This window comes from Elephantulus edwardii, unplaced genomic scaffold (genome assembly GCF_000299155.1).
Source record: "Elephantulus edwardii isolate Elephantulus edwardi_28Jun2011 unplaced genomic scaffold, EleEdw1.0 scaffold00057, whole genome shotgun sequence".
In the NCBI taxonomy this organism is placed as follows: domain Eukaryota; kingdom Metazoa; phylum Chordata; class Mammalia; order Macroscelidea; family Macroscelididae; genus Elephantulus; species Elephantulus edwardii.
In genome coordinates this window covers 10,000,392-10,019,135 of record NW_006399807.1, presented here as the reverse complement: position 1 = coordinate 10,019,135, position 18,744 = coordinate 10,000,392, and the positions used below count along the sequence as shown (strand labels likewise).

Genomic DNA, 18,744 nt, shown 5'->3' with positions numbered 1-18,744 from the left:
CTTACCCCCACCCCAATGCCAGCCTCATTCTACAACAGTGGCACCATATAGCATTTGTCCCTTTGTGACTGAGATACCTCACTCAGCATAATGTCGAAAAAAAGATTTTTTTAAACTATCTACAAATAGGTCAAAATATATCTTATCAAATGGTTTGTGAAAATATAATGTCTTTATCATTTCTTCATGCATAAATGCATGAATATGTATGCATATATACATATGTACACACAACATATATATGCTAACATGTACAAATATATTTAAATATTTATTATGTATAGTCATAATACAGTACCTCATAGGTAGTTCCATAATGGCACGTAAATTGGCATTGTCTATTAGTTTCTGCATCTTGCTCAACATTAGTATAAAATATCACTCCATCTCCCGAGCAGGATACAATCTGCTTATCATTTGTGCATGGTAAGAACTTTGCACTAAATATATTTGCTCGGTGTCCTGAACGAATTGTTGTTAAAACCTGAAACAAAAAGGGAAAATAATTTTTGATAATTTATTATTTCCTAGAAAGAAACAATGTACATTTAGTATAAGCATGTTGTTGCTGTTGTTAGTTACCAACCATATTGTTATGAGTCAACCATGACCCATAGCGATCCTATGAACAGCAAATCTGTACCATCACCATCATCATCATCTCACAGACAGAGACAAATCCTCACCAACATTCTCATGCCAATGAAAGATTATTTTTTATTCTAAATTATTATACTTGATCTTAAGAAGAAATAAAAGAAAAAAATTTCCACTAAATATTTAAATGCTGAAAATTAATGAAGTGCTAGTTAAGAGAAACTCATTTTATCTAGGAAAAATATTATTTTTAAATTAAATTTTTTAATTGAAATGTATTTTTCCCCTAACACCAAAATATTTGCTCTAAATGTTTATAACGAAAAGACCTAAACTTGAATTTTTATTACATTATTTTATACATAATGTCATGATATTCAAGTTTTAACAAGGTTTGCTAAGATTTAGAATTCCAATTATTCTGATAAACTGAAATAAAGTTTAAACGACATATTTATAAATCTGGGCTTGGGTAGTCATACTTGAAAGTGCTCTGACATGAAAAAGACAGTATCCAATTTAAGATGTCCTCACTTCACCTGGATTAAGAACATGCTAGTAAAATAACAAAATGAAAAAGAAGACAATTCATTTACTGAGTCACCTTTACACCAAAGGAAAAAAACTATGTTGTCTTTCATTCCTTTATAAGAATACCTATAGATTTATTGTCATTTGTGATAATTATTAATTCACTTGCATAAAATGATGAATCTTTAAATAACTTTCTAGAGGCTTAAAGATGAGTGAAATATAACATTTTCATAAGGATGTAAATGACCTCAATGTAAGAACTTCCAAACTACGCAATAACATTTAGGAAAGGGGCAGTTTCTACTGCAAATTGCCCATTTAGTGATTTATTAATAATTTCATTTTTAGCTTAATTTTTTAATCTAACACAAAATTATTGTGGGGTTGTTTTGTTTTTTTTTAAATCACTTTACCTTTCTGCTGTAAGGATTACTAATCACTAACTTGGTGTCATCTGAACCAGATAAAATATATTCTCCAGTGTCATTCCAACAGATTGTATTAACCTAAAAAGAAAACAGAAAAAAATTACATAAACTATACATAAAGTGAAATATGCCATCTTTCATTCCTGCAACATTCAAAAAAGTGATGTAAATAGCACTAATGAGATTATGTCTTCGGCAAATAATATAGTTTACTTACTGGAAAAAAAAAGACTGCCATTAAGTAACCATAATGTTTTTAAATTTCACAATGTAAAGTCTATCAATTTCTTAAATTTTATTGTGTGAATGCATTATAATTAAGCCTTTTTATATCCCAAACCAGGTTAACCACAGAGGGAAATTAGAAAAACTTATCTACAAAATTTATTGTAATGAGTGTTCTCTCAGGCACTAACATAAAATACAGACATACTGACCAAAAGATTTAAAGTAGGAATCCAGAAATAAACCCCTACATCTAAAGGTCAAGTCTCTTTTTTTTCTTTGCAAGTGTACCAAGTTATTCAATGATCAGTCTTTAAAAAAAATTGTGTTGGAACAACTATCTACATGTAAAATAAAACAATGTATACAAATATGAATTACAAGTGGATAAACAATCTGACACAATAGTATGACACAAAACTCTTAGAAGAAATCATAGAAATATGTATTCATACACCACAACAATATAAAGGTAAATAATCCAATAGAAAAATGGGCACAGGATATGAACAGACACTTCACCAAAGACATTCAGATGGTTAACAAGCACATAAAAAAATGTTCAAAATCCCTAGCTTTAAGAGAGATGCAAATCAAACCAGCTATAAGATATCATCTCACCCCAGTCAGAATAGCAAAATTTAATGGAACAGCAAGCAACAAATGCTGGTAAGGTTGTGGAGAAACTGGAACCCTTGTTCACGGTTGGTGGGAGTATGAAATGGTGCAACCACTGTGGAAGGAGGTATGGCACTTTCTCAGAAGGTTGCAAGTGGAGAAACCATTTGACCCAGCAATTCCACCACTGGGAATATACCCCAAAGAGACCATAACTGGCATCCAAGCAGATATATGTACACCCATATTCGTTCACAATGGCAAGGAGTTGGAGGTAACCTAAATGCCCATCAATGGACGAATGCATGGAGAAGCTGTGGTATGTTCACACAATGAAATATTATGCTGCATTGAAAAACAAGGAACTCATGCAATGTTGTTCAAGATGGGTGACCCTGGAGGACATTATGCTGATTGGAGTATCTCGGTCACAGGGGGAGGGATGCTGCATGGTGCCACTGTTGTAAAACAGGACTGACTGACCTCGGGGTTGGGGGAGACTGAGAAAGTTGGGTTCAATGATGTTGACTGAAACAGATGAGGGAGAAACTATTTGGAAGGGATATGTGACTGAGTCTTTTTGTCATGGCAGGAGTCCAGAGCAAAGGCTGCATGGTGGAGTGGACCTTGGGGGAGGGACTATGGAACAGTAAAGGAATTTTTCTTTTACTTCTCTGGGAGGGTAGTGTACTGGCGAGGAGGGTTGGGAGGGGAGAGGGGTGCAGCAATGGATGAATGGGGGTCCAGGGTCTCTGTGAATTTTCATTGAAATTAATAATAAATTTTTTAAAAAGAAGAAGAAAAAATTAATTTTTAAAAAACCCTCAGATTTATGATTAAAAAAAGAAATACGTATTCATGAACTTTTAGGAAAGAATTCATAAGACACTAAAACAATCAGCAAAAAATGAAGTAAAGGTTAAATTGGATTTTATAAAAAGTAAACATTTTGTCCATCTAAGGATATTGTTAATTAACACAGTGAAAAGACAATATATATAATGGGAATAAATTATTGTAATATACATATCCTTATATAATACAATATATAAAGACTTCCAACAACTGAACAACAAAAGGACAAATCATATAATATAAAAATATTGGAACTTCAGTGCAACAATGAATGGCAACCCTAAGTCTCTGCAAACTTTCATTAAAATTAATTAAAAAAATTTTAACAAATATTGGAACTGCATAGATATTTCTTCACAGAAAATCTACAAATGACCAAAAACCTCATCATTCAAAACTCAAACTCAAATGATACAGAATTGGAATCAACTGACAGCTGATGCACCAGTGGGTTTCTGAAGCTGGAAACCAAATGGGAAGAGAATGTTCATCTTTCTCCCAAGGAGCCACTGGTGGATTCAAATGCCACAGAGGTGCCATCTTTGGGTTCACAGAGCAACTCCATACAGACACTACTACCAGAGCTCCCCTCAATATCACTGTTGTTGTTAAGTACTGTCAAGTGGACTATGATTCACAGCAACCTTATGAACAACAGATCTGAATCTTGCCCTATCCTGCACCATCCGAATCTCTGAAATACCCTAGTCCAATGTTACAGTTATTATGTCAATCCATCCTGTTGAAGATCTTCCTTTCTTTCTCTGCTTTTCCATCTTTCTAGCATGATGTTTTTTCCAAAGACTTGGTCCTCCTGACAATATAACTAAAGTATGTGATGTGAAGCTTCCCCATCCTTGCCTTTAAGGAGCACCCTGGTTATACTTTGTCCAAGACAAATTCGTTTGTTCTTCTGGCAGTCTATGGGAATATTCAGTACTCTTCTCCAACACCATAATTCAAAGGACTATTCTTCTTCTGTTATCCTTGTTCACTGCCCAACTTCCAGATGCACATAAAGCAAATGAAAATACCATGCCTTGGATGAAGTTTTCCTTAATCTATAAACTGACATCCTTGTTCTTCAGGACTTTAAAGAGGTCCTTGACAGCTCATTTCCCCTGTACATCTATTTCTTGATTGCTTTTACCATAGCTGTTAATTGTGGATCAAAGTAAAATGAAATCCATCTACCATGAATTTTGTTTTCTTGATGTTGAGGTCTAACTCATCCAAACTGATCTTCTACAGTTAGTGCTTCAAATCCTCTTCACTTTCTGCAAATAAGATTGTGTCATTTGTATAATGCAGGTTGTTGATGAGTCTTCAACATCATTAGACATCAGAAAAAAGCAATGCTTTTTCACACTGACAGATGAGAGGGAAGGAGGTAGGAAGAGATACAAAGGAAAAAAAAAGAAAGGAAGGGAAATGAAGAGAAAGGAAGGAATTAAGTATTGGGAAGAATGTAGAGAAATGAAAACCTCTATACACTGTTGACAGGAATGGAAAATTATCTGGCCACAGAAGAAACAATTTTGGTGTTTTTTAAAAAAAGTTAAAACATGTGATCCAACAATTTTATACCTAGGCAAATACTTCAAAAATTGAGAATAACTACTCAAACAAATTCATATAAGCATATTTAAAGTAGCATTATTTACAACCACTCAAAGGCGGAGAAAAATCCAATCATGATCATGGTCTTTAACAAATGAATGGATAAACACTGTGGCATATACATTGAATTCTCATTATTCACAGTAATTATGTTCTTTAAAATAGGCATAAATATGGGATTAGTGCATAATGAATCAATGCCACCTCAGGGAAAAACAAGATTAGCTTTCTGTAAGCCTCTGGTCACATTTTTATCCATCAGTCTCTTAAATGGTAGGGACACCACCTCAGAATGGGGTCTTTGCCTACGATTGGGCACCCTTGCAGACACCTTGAAAGTACTTCACTTGGTACGTACCACACCTACACTGACACAGTGCAATCTCTATGGTGTGCACTACCCTTGAGCAACTCAGTTTGACAGTGACTGCTTCTACATGGTAGCACTCTTGACTGGGAACTCTGCCTGTGTCCATCCATCCTCGATTTGCAAAGAAATCACTCCTAGAAACATGAATTTTCAAAGGTTCACTAAAGACCATTAGAAACTTGATTTCAGGTTGGGTTCCATACCCATCAATACCCTCTAGACAGAAAGAGGTGCTGTCCATGACCCAGTCCATATTTTGGGGTCTTACCTTCCTCCAAGACAAGCAGAAATTCTGACTTGACTGGGCAACTGAACCTCAACCTTTTGCTGGCCTGGCAGGCACATTATGCCAGGACACACATCTCACTACCACTCACCAAACCAGTGGGAAGCACAACAATCCGTAGCCACCCCACCCTCAACCATTACAAGGGTCTTCATTTTCCCCCTCTCATTTTCTTCACTTTATATCATTTTTTTAGAATTTTGTTTGTTTTTAACTTTGTCCTGGAATGAACAATGAAAAAATGATAAGAAACGTCATAGGCCAAATTAACTTACTACACAAAACCAGCTAGAACAAAGATATCAGCAACATTTGAAAAAAGAGTTCAGCAAAATAACAGCAATAAAACAAAACCTAAAAAAAAAACCCCAACAAAACTAAAACCTATTGAAAATGGCACTGAATGTGAATTAATTAAATGCACCAATCAAGAGTAAAAGAGTAGTAGACTGGATAAGAAAACATGACCCAGCAATTTGTTGTCTACAATAGGACTACATTAGAAACAAAGACAAAGACAGACTAAAAATCAAAGTGTGGGAAAAAGGTTATCAAGTAAACATCAACTTCAAAAAAGCAGAAGGGGTAATATAATTTCTGATAAAATATAGACTCCAAGGCAAAAAGCAACATAAGAGACAAAGAAAGGCATTATATAATTATCAAAGGGTCAACTGAGCAAGAGGACATAACTAATATTTTGTATCCAATGACAGAGTCACAAGATAAATCAAAATTTAACAAACAGACAGCAAATAGGAGACTTTAAAATATGACTCTCAATGAAGGACAAAACAACTAGGAAGAAATTCAACAAATATTCAGAAGACATAAACAATACAATTAACTAACTGGATCTTACAGATATATACTGAATACTCCACCTAACAAGAATAGAATGCACATGGAACATTCTCCAGAACAGACTGTATTTTAGATCACTAAAGAAGCCTCAATGAATAAGAAATAAATATCTCAAAGCATATTCTCAGCTCACTACAATTAGAAATTAAAAACAGAAAAATAAAAAGGAGAAAATTAAATACATGGAAACTAACACCTTGCCTCGGATCTCCACTTAGTGCTTCAGATCTTCTTCACTTACTGCAGTTGATCGAAGACTACAGCCTTCAACACAGGTTACATGTCAACATGAAGAAAACCAAAATCTTCACCACTGGACCAGTAGGGAATACTGTGATTGAAATTATCAGTTATTTAATTTTACTTGGATCCATAATGAATACCCATGGTGGTAGTAGTAGTCAAGAAACAAACAAACAAAAAATGTGTTACACTGAGGAAACCTGCAGTCAAGGATCTCTCCAAAGGTCTAAAGAGCAAGGAAGTCAGTTTAAAGACTAAGGTACACCTGATCCAAGTGATGGTCTTTTCAGTTGGTTCCTATGCAACTGAACATTGGACAATGAACAAAGAAGACCAAAGAATTAACATCTTTGAATTGTGATGGTAGCAAAGCATATTGCATATACTATGGATTGCCAAAAGAACAAACAAAAATCTGTCTTGGTGAAAGTGCAACCGGAGTGCTTCTTATAGGCAAAGATGCTAAAACTTTATCTCACTTACTCTGATCATATTCTCAGGATGAATCAATCCTCAGAGAGAGACATCATGCTGAGAAAGGTGGAAGATCAGAGAAAGGAATGAAGATCCTCAACAAGATGGACAGGCACAGTGATTGCCACAATGGGTTTGAGTATGACAAGTAAGGATTGTATAGGAAAGGACAAGATTTAGATCTGTTTTTCATAGGATTGTTATGAATTGTAGCTGAATCAATGGTGGTGGTGGTGTTAAGTGTTGTCAAGTTGCTTGCGACTCGTAGAGACCCTATGTACAACAGCTCTGAACCCTGCTCTATCCTGAGCCAACCTCATTGTCTCAGACACACCCACTCCCATTATCCCAGTCACTGAATCAATCCATCTCACCCTGGGTCTTCCTCTGTCGTGCTGTCCCTCCACCCTCCCAAGTATACTGTCCCTCTTGAAGGACTAGTCCCTCCTTGCAACATGTCCAAAGTATATGAGACAGAGCTTCAGAATCCCTGCCTTCAAGGAGCAGCCTGGTTTCATCCTCTCCAGAACGAACTTGTTTATTCTCCTAACCGTCCATGATATATTTAATACTCTTCTAGAACACCACAACTAAAAGGCATCAATTTTCCATGTATCACCCCTAGTTTGTCCAGCTTTCTGATGTGTAGCAAGTAATTGCAAAGACTATGGCCTGGATCATCACACTTTGGTCTCCAGATTGGCATCATTGCTCTTCAATACTCTGGCAAGGTCCCTGACAGCCAATTTCCCGAATGCAATTTGTCTTCTGATTTCCTGGCTGCTGGTACCAAGAGTACTGATTGCTAAGTCAAGCAAACTGAAACTGTTAATCTCATCTCAATCTCACGGTTTATCATGATGCTGCCAATCAGCCTAGAGGTGAGAATCTTTGTTTTCTTGATGTTGAGCTTCAATCCATATTAAAGGTTGTAGTCCTTGACCTTCTGCAGCAAATATCTCAGGTCCTCCTCAGTTTCAGCAAGCAAGGTTGTGTCATCTGCAGAATGTAGGCTGTAGATGAGTTTTTCTTCAATCCTGGTGCCACATTCCTCTTCACAGAACCCAGCCTACTGGATGATCTGTTTTGCATACAGACTGAAAAAGTATGGAGATAGACTGCATCCCTGGTGTTCACCTTTCCTGATTTTGAACCATGCAGAGTTTCCTTGCTCTGTTCTGATGACTGCCTCCTGGTCTAAGAATAGGTTCCACATATGCACAATCAAGTCTTCTGAGATTCCCATTCTTCTCAGAGTTATCCACAGAATTTTCTGATCCACACAGTCAAATGCCTTTGCACAGTCAATGAAACACACATAGATATTCCTCTGGTACTTCTTCCTTTCAGCCCAAATCCATCTTAATATTAGCTATAATATCCCTAGTACCATGGCCTCCACTAAACCCAGCCTGCACATCTGACAGTTCTCTGTTGATGTGCTGTTTCAGTTGATTTTAGATCATTTTCAGCAAGATCTTGTTGCATTTGATATTAATGATATTGTCAGATTATTTACACACTCAGGGCACACACATATACACACACACACACATTTGTGTGTGTGTGTGTGTGTGTGTGTGTGTGTGTGTGTGTGTGTGTGTGTGTAAACAAACATGGATCTCCTTCAGCCAGTTGGCCAGGTAGCTGTCATAAAAATTTCTAGGCACAACTTGGGTGACTGTTTGCTGAAATAAGTCAACTGATATGCCGTCAAATCCTGGGGCCTTATTTTTTGCCAATTACTTCAGAGCAACTTGAACGTCCTCCTTCAACAAGGTCTCTTGCTCATACACTGTTTCATGAAACTCTTCCGTGTTCGCCAATTCCGTTTGGTACAATGACTCTATATACTCCTTCCATCTTCTTTTAATGCTTCCTGGATCATTTAATACTCTGCCCAAAGCATCCTTAAGTATTGCCTTTAATTTGTTCTTTAGTTCCTTCAGCTTGAGAAATGCTGAGTGAGTTTGGCCCTTTATAATTTCTGACTCCAGCTCTTCCCAATCTCTTAAGAGATAGTAACTGCAACCAAGAGCTGACTCAATAGCACCTATCAAAATAATACCTTGCTCTAACAATGATGGATAATAAAAGAAACAGGAAAAGATCTTTTACAATTTTTTGAACTAAATAAAACTGAAAGCACATCATACCAAAATCTTTGGGACACAGCAAAAGCAGTATTCTTAAGTCAACTAGAGCAATAAATACACATACATTTAAAAAAAGAGCCAAAATCAACATCTGACCCAAACATCACCAACAATTAGAAAAATAGCAAGTAAAACCAACATTTTCTAGAAGAAACAAATAATACAGATAAGAGTATATGTAATAAAACAGAACTCACAAAACAACAGAATCAACATGACTAGATGGGTCCCAATACAAATAGCAATCCCATTCTTCAATGAGATAGAAAAGACAATCTCCAGTTTCACTTGGAATGGAAAGAAGCCCCCAATAAGCAAAGCACTCCTTAAAAATAGAAACAAGGTAAAAGGCATCTCATTCCCTGATTTCAAACCTTCTACACTGCCCTGCTGGTCAAGACAGTGTGGCACTGGTACAAAGAAAGACACATAGATCAATGGAATAGAATTGAGAATCCAGAGACCAGCCCATCTCTATGGTCAACTGATTTTTGACAAGGAGATGAAATCAGTTAAGTGAGAAAATGACAGTCTTTTTAACAAATGGTATTGGCAAAATTGGAAAACTATCTGCAGAAAATTCAAGCAAGAGCCACACTTCACTCCATATACAAAAACCAATTCAAGGTGGATGATGGACTCTAGGACTAAAACCAAGGACTAAAAACTTCATTAAAGAAAAGCTTGGAAGAACTCTAGAAGTCCTAATCCACAGCGTAAACAGTCTTCCAAGAATCCTGAAAAATCTACAACCAGGATAGGATAAAAAGGATGAATGGGACCTTCTAAGAATAAAATTCCTATGCACATCCAAAAACTTCTCCAACAGTGTGAAAAGGGAAACCACTGACTGGGAAAAAGTATTTGGTAATGACATAAGGAACTTACATCTAGAATGTATAAAATACTCAAGCACCACAACAAGATAAAGGTAAACAACCCAACTGAAAAATGGGCACAAGATAAACAAACACAAGAACAAATGTTCAAAATCCCTAGTGCACCCCAGTCAGAATAGCAAAATTTAACAGAAGAGCAAACAACAAATGCTAGTGAGGTTGAGGAGAAACTGGAACCCTTATTCATTGTTGGTGGAAGTGTAAAATGGTGCAACCACTGTGGAAGGCGGTGTGGCACTTTCTCAAAAAGTTGCAAATAGAAATATCATTTGACCCAGCAATTCCACTACTTGGAATATACCCTAAAGAAACCATTACTGCTACCAAAGCAGATATATGCACACTCATGTTCATTGTAGCTTTGTTCACAATAGTAAAGAGTTGGAAACAACCTATGTGCCCATCAACAAACAAATGCATAGAGAAGCTCTGGTTTATTTACACAATGGAATACTACACTTTTTTTGAAAAACAAAGAACTCATGAAATATTATTCAAAATGGTTGGCCCTGGAGGACATTATGCTGACTGAACCACCTTATTCACAAAAGGACAAATATTGCATAGTGCCACTGTTGTAAAATGGTACTGACTTCGGGATTGGGGAGAGACAGAAAAATGGGGATAAATTATATATACTGCATTGAAACAGATGAGGGAGAGAACTATTTAAAATGGATATATGATTAGCTATTATTGTCATGAAAGGAGTTCAGAACAAAGGCTGCATAGTGGAGTGAATTTGGGGGAGGGATTGTATAACAATGAAAGAATTTTTCTTTTACTTTTCAAAGAGAAGAGCAAACTTGAGGGGAGGTTAGGCAGGGAGTAAAGTGCAACATGAATGAATGGAAATCCAGTCTCCGTATAATAAAAAATATTTTCAATTGAAAAATGGGCACAGGATATGAACAGACATTTCACCAAAGAAGACATTCAGATGGCCAACAAAACACATGAAAAAAATGTTCAAAATCCCTAGCTCTAAGAGAGATGCAAATCAAAACAATTATGAGATATCATCTCACCCCAGTAAGAATAACAAAATTTAACAGAACAGCAAGCAACAAATGCTGGCGATGTTGTGGAGAAATAGGAACCCTTATTCACTGTTGGTGGAAGTATAAAATGGTGCAACCACTGTGGAACGTGGTGTGGTGCTTTCTCAAAAAGTTGCAAATAGAGATATCATCTGACCAAGCAATTCCACTATTGGGAATATACCCCAAAGAGACCTTACCTGTCACCCAAGCAAATATATGCACACTCATGTTTACTGAGGCTTTGTTCACAATAGCAAGGAGTTGGAGACAACCTAAGTGCCCATCAAAAAACGAATGGATAGAGAAGCTGTGGTATATTCACACAATGGAATTCACACACTGCATTGAAAAACAAGGAACTCATGAAATATTATTCAAAATGGGTGATACTGGAGGACATTATTCTGAATCTCAGTCACAAAATTAAAAATACTGCATAGTGCCACTGTTGTCAAACAGGACTGACATCAGGGTTGGGGGGAGACTGAGAAAGACTGAAACAGATGAGGGAGAAAACTGTTTAAAAGAGATATGTGATTAGGTATTATTGTCATGATAGGAATACAGAAAGAAGGCTGCATGGTGGAGTGGATCTGGCAGAGGGATTGTAAAACAATCAAAGAATTTTTCTTTTACTTTTCCAAGAGGGGAGTGTATTGTGGGGGAGGGCTGGGAGGGGGAAAAAGTACAACAATGAATGAATCCAAAGTCTCTGTAAATTTTCATTAAAATTAATAATAATAATAATAAAGTCTAAAAAAATAAAAAATATTTTAAAAAATTTGACAGGTCACTGGCAAATCTAATAAAGAAAAAGAAGACACAAATAACACGAATAAGAATTTAAATGAGTGATGTTTCAAAAGAATAAAATGAAATAAAAATAAGAACAGAATTTTATGAAGAATTATACCCAAATTTGAAAACCTAGACAAAATTGACACATTTATAGAAACTCTTTGAACAGACTTATCACACACACAAAGAAAAAGAAAATGAAACAAGTCATTATTCCAACAACAACAACAAAAATCTAGGCCTGATAGCTTCACTGGTATACTCTACCAAACGAGGAGGAATGTGGCATCAGGATTGGTGGAAGAATCATCAACAATCTGAGTTATGCAGATGACACAACCCTGCTTGCTGAAACTGAGGAGGACCTGAAGTGCTTGCTGCAGAAGGACAAGGACTGCAGCCTCCTATATGGATTGAAGCTCAACTTCAAGAAAACAAAGATTCTTACCACTGGGCCAACTGGCAGCATCAGTATGGATGGTGAAGGGATTGAGAGAGCTAACAGTTTCAGTTTACTTGGCTCCACAATCTTGGTAACAGCAGCCAGGAAATCAAGAGACGAATTGCATTGGGAAAGTCAGCTGTGAGGGACCGCTCAAGAGTACTGAAGAGCAACAACATCAGGCTGGAGACTAAGGGGCGCCTGATCCAGGCTATAGTCTTTCCAATTACGTGTTATGCATCAGAGAGTTGGACAGTGAATAGGGATGATAGAAAGAGAACTGATGCCTTTGAGCTGTGGTGCTGGAGAAGAGTACTGAGTATTCCATGGACTGCAAGGAGAACAAACAGGTTTGTCCTGGAGAAGGTGAATTCGGAATGCTCCTTGGAATCAAGTATGTCTGACATACTTTGGTCATGTTGCAAGGAGGGACTGGTCCTTGGAGAGGGACATCATGTTTGGCAGAGTGGAGGGGCAGCAAGGGAGAGGAAGACCTTCGATGAGATGGATCAATTCTGTGACTGGAGTGGTGGGAGTAAGTGCATTTGAGATGGCTAGGTTGGCACAGGATAGAACGACACTTAGAGCTCTTGGACTTAGGGTCGCTATGAATCGCAAGCAACTCAATGGCACAGAACAACAATAACAACGATACCAATTCTACTCAATCTACTTCAGAATATGAGAAAAAAGTGGAAATACTATCAAACTCATGCAATGAAGCAAGCATAACCATAATAAAAAGCCAGAAGAAGACACCACGAAAAAAGGAAGACATTCAGATAGCCAACAAACACATGAATAAATGTTCTGGATTAGAGAGAGGCAAATCAAAACAATTATCATTTCAGCCCAGCTACAACAGAAAAATTCAAAGAACAAGAAACAACTGATGACTACAGTGTGGAGAGATTGGGACTCGTTTTCAATGTTGGTGGGAAAAACAGTTTAGCCACTATGGAAAGAAGTCTGTCTGGTGCTTCCTTAAAAGACTGAAAATGGACATAACATTTGATCCAGCAATTCTGTTAGTTAGTTAGTTAGTTAGTTAGTTAGTTACTTAGTTAGTTAGTTAGTTAGTATTTATTCTTAGAAAATAGTATCTGTGATATAAATATAGGTGTAAATTGATAAATGTACACCCACATTTATTACACCAGATAGAACAGGGTGTAGACCTGTTATTCAAAAAGTTGCTATGAATATATGTACTCTTTTGATGATTTGATGGCACCTAACAACAGTATTATTTTAGTATTCTTCTTCTTTACAGTATTATTTATAATAGTATTGAAACGGAAACAACCCAAGTAACCATCAGCAGATAAATAGTTACGGAAACTGGGGTACCTTCACACAACGAATTCAACAGTAAAGCAAGATGAAAAATTTTCATTAGTTTCATTCCAGAAGACATCACACAGGTGAAAGATGGGCAGTCTTCTCTTACAAAGATTTCAGCCTTGAAAACCCGATAGAGTGTCATTAAGAACTAGAACTGACTTGAAGTCAGGGGGATATTAATGTGCTATTAGAATCTTATATAGATTTCAACATGTGACCCTTGAGAGCTCCAAGAAGTGATGACTGTCACGCTTTTTAAAGTCATGGGACCAGATAGGATCATATGAAGATAGATAAAAGAGGGATGTGGGAGATATCAGGATAGAGAGTTTTTAAAGGCCAAGTAGAAGAGAGAGTTTAGCAGAGATGATGTAATCAACCAGTAATATTGAAGAATATCAATACAAAGTGGCATGATAAAAAAGTGACATAAGAGGATACACCAAATCAATGACTAAAATCTTAGATAGGTGACCATTACCTTTGAAGATTAACTAGTTACCGTGACAAAAGAAAGTAAAAGAGATAGAAGCCTTTTGGTAATAATAATAAATAAATATATATATTCACATTTTAAAAATTCTCCTGTGGACTTTATCTAATTTGGAAATACTCTTTTTTCTCTTTTAGTGTCTTGTGTTTTTCTCATGCTATTCAAGTTAGTCACAATGTCCTCTGAAGAATCCAAACATTTCATCAAACATTTGAAAATTTATTATTAAAGTGCTTCATAGTTGACAATTAGCTATAACTTACACAGCCATCATGCACATTCAGGGTTGCTTCAAGTTTTAATCTTTGGATAAATTCTCTTCTTCCTGTAAAGAAATAAAGAACTAAATAAATAATTTTATCTATCAAGTTACTGATGAGAAAAATATAAAGGAGAAAAGGAAATTCAATAGTGAAAGAATAGTCTTCTAGATATATATTGTCCTGGAACAATCATTCATACGCTGAAACATGAGCCTAGACACAAATCTATTTTTCACAAAAAGGAACTCAAATGGGCCTCAGTTAACTTGAAACTATACAATTTCAAACTGAAATAGTCAAAGCAATATTGAAGAACAAAGTATCATCCCTCACAGTTCTTATCCCTAAAACATACTATGTTGGTTTTCTGTAACACTAAGTTGTAACTGATAATTCATAGTGGACCCTCTAGCAGGTTTTCAGAGGCAGTTAACAGCATGGGAGGATAATGTCCATCCTTCTCACACAGAGCAACTGGTGAATTCAAATCACAGTCCTCTGGGTTGGCAATGCAGCTTCTTATCTCTAGGCTACTAGCGTTCCCTATAACACTAAAAAAGCTACAGTTACAAAAACAATCCGGTACTGATTCAACAATAGACACATAGACCAATAGGAAAAAACTGGGAATGCAGTAATAAATGTCATAATTTATGGACAATAAATTTTCAACAATGGGTCAATTCTATTCCACAGGGAATGGGTCAATTCTATTCCACAGGGGAAAACCATCTTCAGTAAATGTTATTCTTGTTATATTCTGTCAAGCTGCCTGTCACTCATAGTGACCCTATGTATAGCAGCTCTGAAACCTGCTCTATCTTGTATCAATCTTACTGTCTCTGTTTCAACACTATTGATACCAGCAGCCAGAAACTTAAAAGATGTCTTGCATTGGGAAAGTCTGCTGTCAGAGACCTCTCCAAAGTACTGAAGAGCAACAATGTCAATCTGGAAACTAAGATGCGCCTGATACGGGCCATGGTTTTTGCAAGTTCTTGCAAAGAAAGGTGGACTAGGGATCCAAGACAGCGGCAGAGGCAGAGACAGTGTGGTGAACTGCGGGAGCAGAGGACCACTTGGAGGAGCGCCACCACGGCTTTCTACAGACCTCCGTTTATTGATAATTGAACAGTTAAAACAGTAAACGACTGATCTTCGGTTCAGACTGAGGCTCAACATCAGGAGATCAAGGATTCCCAGAGAGGAATGGGTGAGTCTCACAGCTCCCAGCCCCCTGTTGCCAAGGCCACGTGGCAGGCAGCGGCGCCCCGCCCGTCCCAGGCTGGTGCAGCAGAGCCATCACATTGCTGCAGAGTGGACCTGTTCTGGGGAGAATTCTTGGAGCCAAAATGGTGGCAGCGGGAGACCTAGCTGCAGATTCGGGTTTCCTCGGGTAGGTCAGAGAGGAAGATCACGAATACAATGGATTGATGAAAGTTACTGTGAGCTGTCTATGACCTGACGACACTTAACAGTGGCAGGATGTCCAATATGGCAGATATCCTCAATGCACCACATCTTTTGATCTGTTGAATGCCTCTGCCAAGAACTGTTTAGACCTGGGGGGAGTCTGTTCACCACTCTCAGGTTCCTTTCTCCATTTATAAAGGGGGAGGGCAATGACAACTACTTCAAATTACAGTATGACCACTTATTGGGAGGGGGGTAAAGGTAGTGGTGATGGAATTGGGGATGCTGTTCCTGGCCACATGGTCTTTGGTCAGGAGAGGGGTTCGGACTGGGGGGGCGGATTTTGGTGGGGGAGTGTGCCAGACAGCCCCGAGGGTGTGTCACCCGGCTTGGGGCCAGCCATCTTTGGCCCTCGGGGTGAGCTCCTCAGCCCTCAGGTTGTGCCATCCCACCACTGGGTAGAAAAAACTGCCTAGGGCATACAGAGAATTTTATCTAGGCTACTTTCCTCCACCCTCTTCCCTAGTACACCCATAAGTAACGCCCCCAAAGCCCTTCTATTTATAACTCACAAGTTCGTTCTCTCTAGGTTTGCTCCCTTTCCTATAGGTAACCTTAACACTGAGTTTTACTCCAGACCTGACCCTGAACCTAGTTCCAGAGACAAAAAGGAAATACAACTGCCAGCTAAGGAAGCAAAGGAGATGAGCCTCAGGTTCAGTCAGCCATACCCACTGGACACACCTGGCAAAACACATTGCAGTCCATAGGGGAGTACATGTCAGGAAAATATCTTCTAACAGAACAAGAAAGCAAGCAGCTTTAACCCAAGACCACCAGTAAGTTGATAGAGTGTGCTCCCTTTCCCCTTTTACATCAATGCCCCTGTTCAGCATGAAGAAGCCAGAGAGTCTGTGCCCAATTCCCAAATGAGAAACCCACAAATGAATAAGATAGTTTGTTTAATCACCATTGGACTATGCTTACCATTACCCTGTATCATCTGGTCCCCGCTGATCTTTTTTCATTTCCTTCACCTGTTTCCCCCACCAACCAAACTGTGCAGCTCTGCAACTGCATCCCTGCAATTTTCATCCCTGCCCATCCTCACCCTTCTGCTCCCAACCCTCACCTCCTTGTATCACCAACATGTTTTTCCCAGTAAAATTAAAAAAAAAAGAAAAGAAAGGTGGACTATGAGTAGGGATGATAGAAGGAGAGTTGATGCCTTTGAGCTGTGATGTTGGAGAAGAGTACTGATACAACATAGACTGCTAAGAGAGTGAACAGGTTTGTCCTGGAGAGGGTGAAGCTGGGCTGCTCCTTATAGGCAAGGATTCTGAAGATTCATCTGACATACTTTGGACATATTGCAAAGAGGGACCAGTACTTGGAGACTGACGTCATGCTTTGAATGTAGAGAGACAGAGCGGGAGAGGAAGACCCTCCAGGAGACGGATTGATTCCGTTACTGGGATAATGGGGGTAGATGTGTCAGAGATAGTGAGATTAGCACAATGTAGGGCAGAGTTTAGGGCTGTTGTACATAGAGCCGCTATCATCTAGTCATTGTCCAGCTCTCTGATGCATAGCAAGTGACTGCAAAGATCATGGCATGTATCAGGTGCACCTTAGTCTCCAGACTGACATCTTTGCACTTCAGCACTTTAAAGAGGTCTCCAACTGCCTTCCCAATGCAATATGTCTTTTAATTTCCTGGCTGCTGGTGCCAAGAGTGCTGGCTGTGTAGCCAAGCAAACCAAAACTGTGAACAATCTCAATCTATTCACCATCCATTATGATGCTGCCAATCAGCCCAGTGGTGAGAATCTTTGTTTTCTTGATATTGAGCCTCAATCCATACTGAAGACTGCAGTTCTCAGTAGTTTTCGATTTTTCCATTTAGGTGCTTCATCCTTGAATTTTAGAGCTGGGTTTTTTTGGGGTTTTTACTAGTAAAAGGTCACAATATTTTCCCCCCCTGCATTTGCAGACCAATTGACTATATACTCTTTTGTAAAGTATCAATTTAAGTGTTTTATCTCATTTTTTATTTTTGCTATTGGGTAGTTAAATTTTTTCTTTTGAATATTAGAGTCTTTCATCAGATACATATTTCCTGAAAATGCTTTTTCCTGGTCTGTCCTTTGTCTTTTCACTGTTTTTTACCTTCTATATTATTATTGAATTGTAGAAAACCATTCATATACATTGTTTTTAATGCATGTATATTGTGTTTTATACAAGCTTTGATTTATATTGTGTTTTGTTCAGGTACATTGCACTTTATACAAGAATTCCTATTCATTGTATTTTATATAATTACCATTGATCTATGTCTAATATTCATTACTCTTTAGCACCACAACTCAAAGGCATCAATTCTTCTTCTGTCACCCTTATTTATTGTCCAGCTCTCTGATGTTGTTATGTGCCGTCCAGTCGTTTGCAATTCATAGCGACTCTATGTACAACAGCCCTAAACCCTGCTCTATCATGTGCCAATCGCACTGCCCCTGACACACCCATCCTGATTACCCCAGTCAATAAATCAATCCACCTCAGAGAGGGTCTTCCCCTCCTGCGCTGTCCCTCCACCCTACCAAGCATGATGTCCCTCTCCAAAGACTTGTCCCTCCTTGCAACATGCCCAAAGTACATCAGACGAAGCCCCAGAATCCTTGCCTCCAAGGAGTTGCTTGGCTTAATCCTCTCCAGGATGACTCTGTTTGTTTTCTTGGCAGTCCATGGTACATTCAATACTCTTCCCCAGCACCAC

The 18,744-nt window shown here is 38.0% G+C and overlaps 1 protein-coding gene across 4 annotated transcripts in view; it reads right to left on the bottom strand.

The window, feature by feature from the left end:
* Positions 1-18,744, bottom strand: part of DCAF6 (DDB1 and CUL4 associated factor 6) — a 206,500-nt gene that overhangs the window by 145,213 nt on the left and 42,543 nt on the right. For 3 of the 4 annotated variants that reach the window (XM_006887399.1, XM_006887401.1, XM_006887402.1), the window contains exons 2-4: positions 14,553-14,614; positions 1,545-1,637; positions 299-484 (exon numbers count right to left, since the gene is read on the bottom strand). In XM_006887399.1, coding sequence (XP_006887461.1) covers positions 299-484; positions 1,545-1,637; positions 14,553-14,614 — 341 coding nt within the window. The remainder of the gene's footprint in view (positions 1-298; positions 485-1,544; positions 1,638-14,552; positions 14,615-18,744) is intronic. The other variant, XM_006887400.1, reaches the window with a different exon arrangement.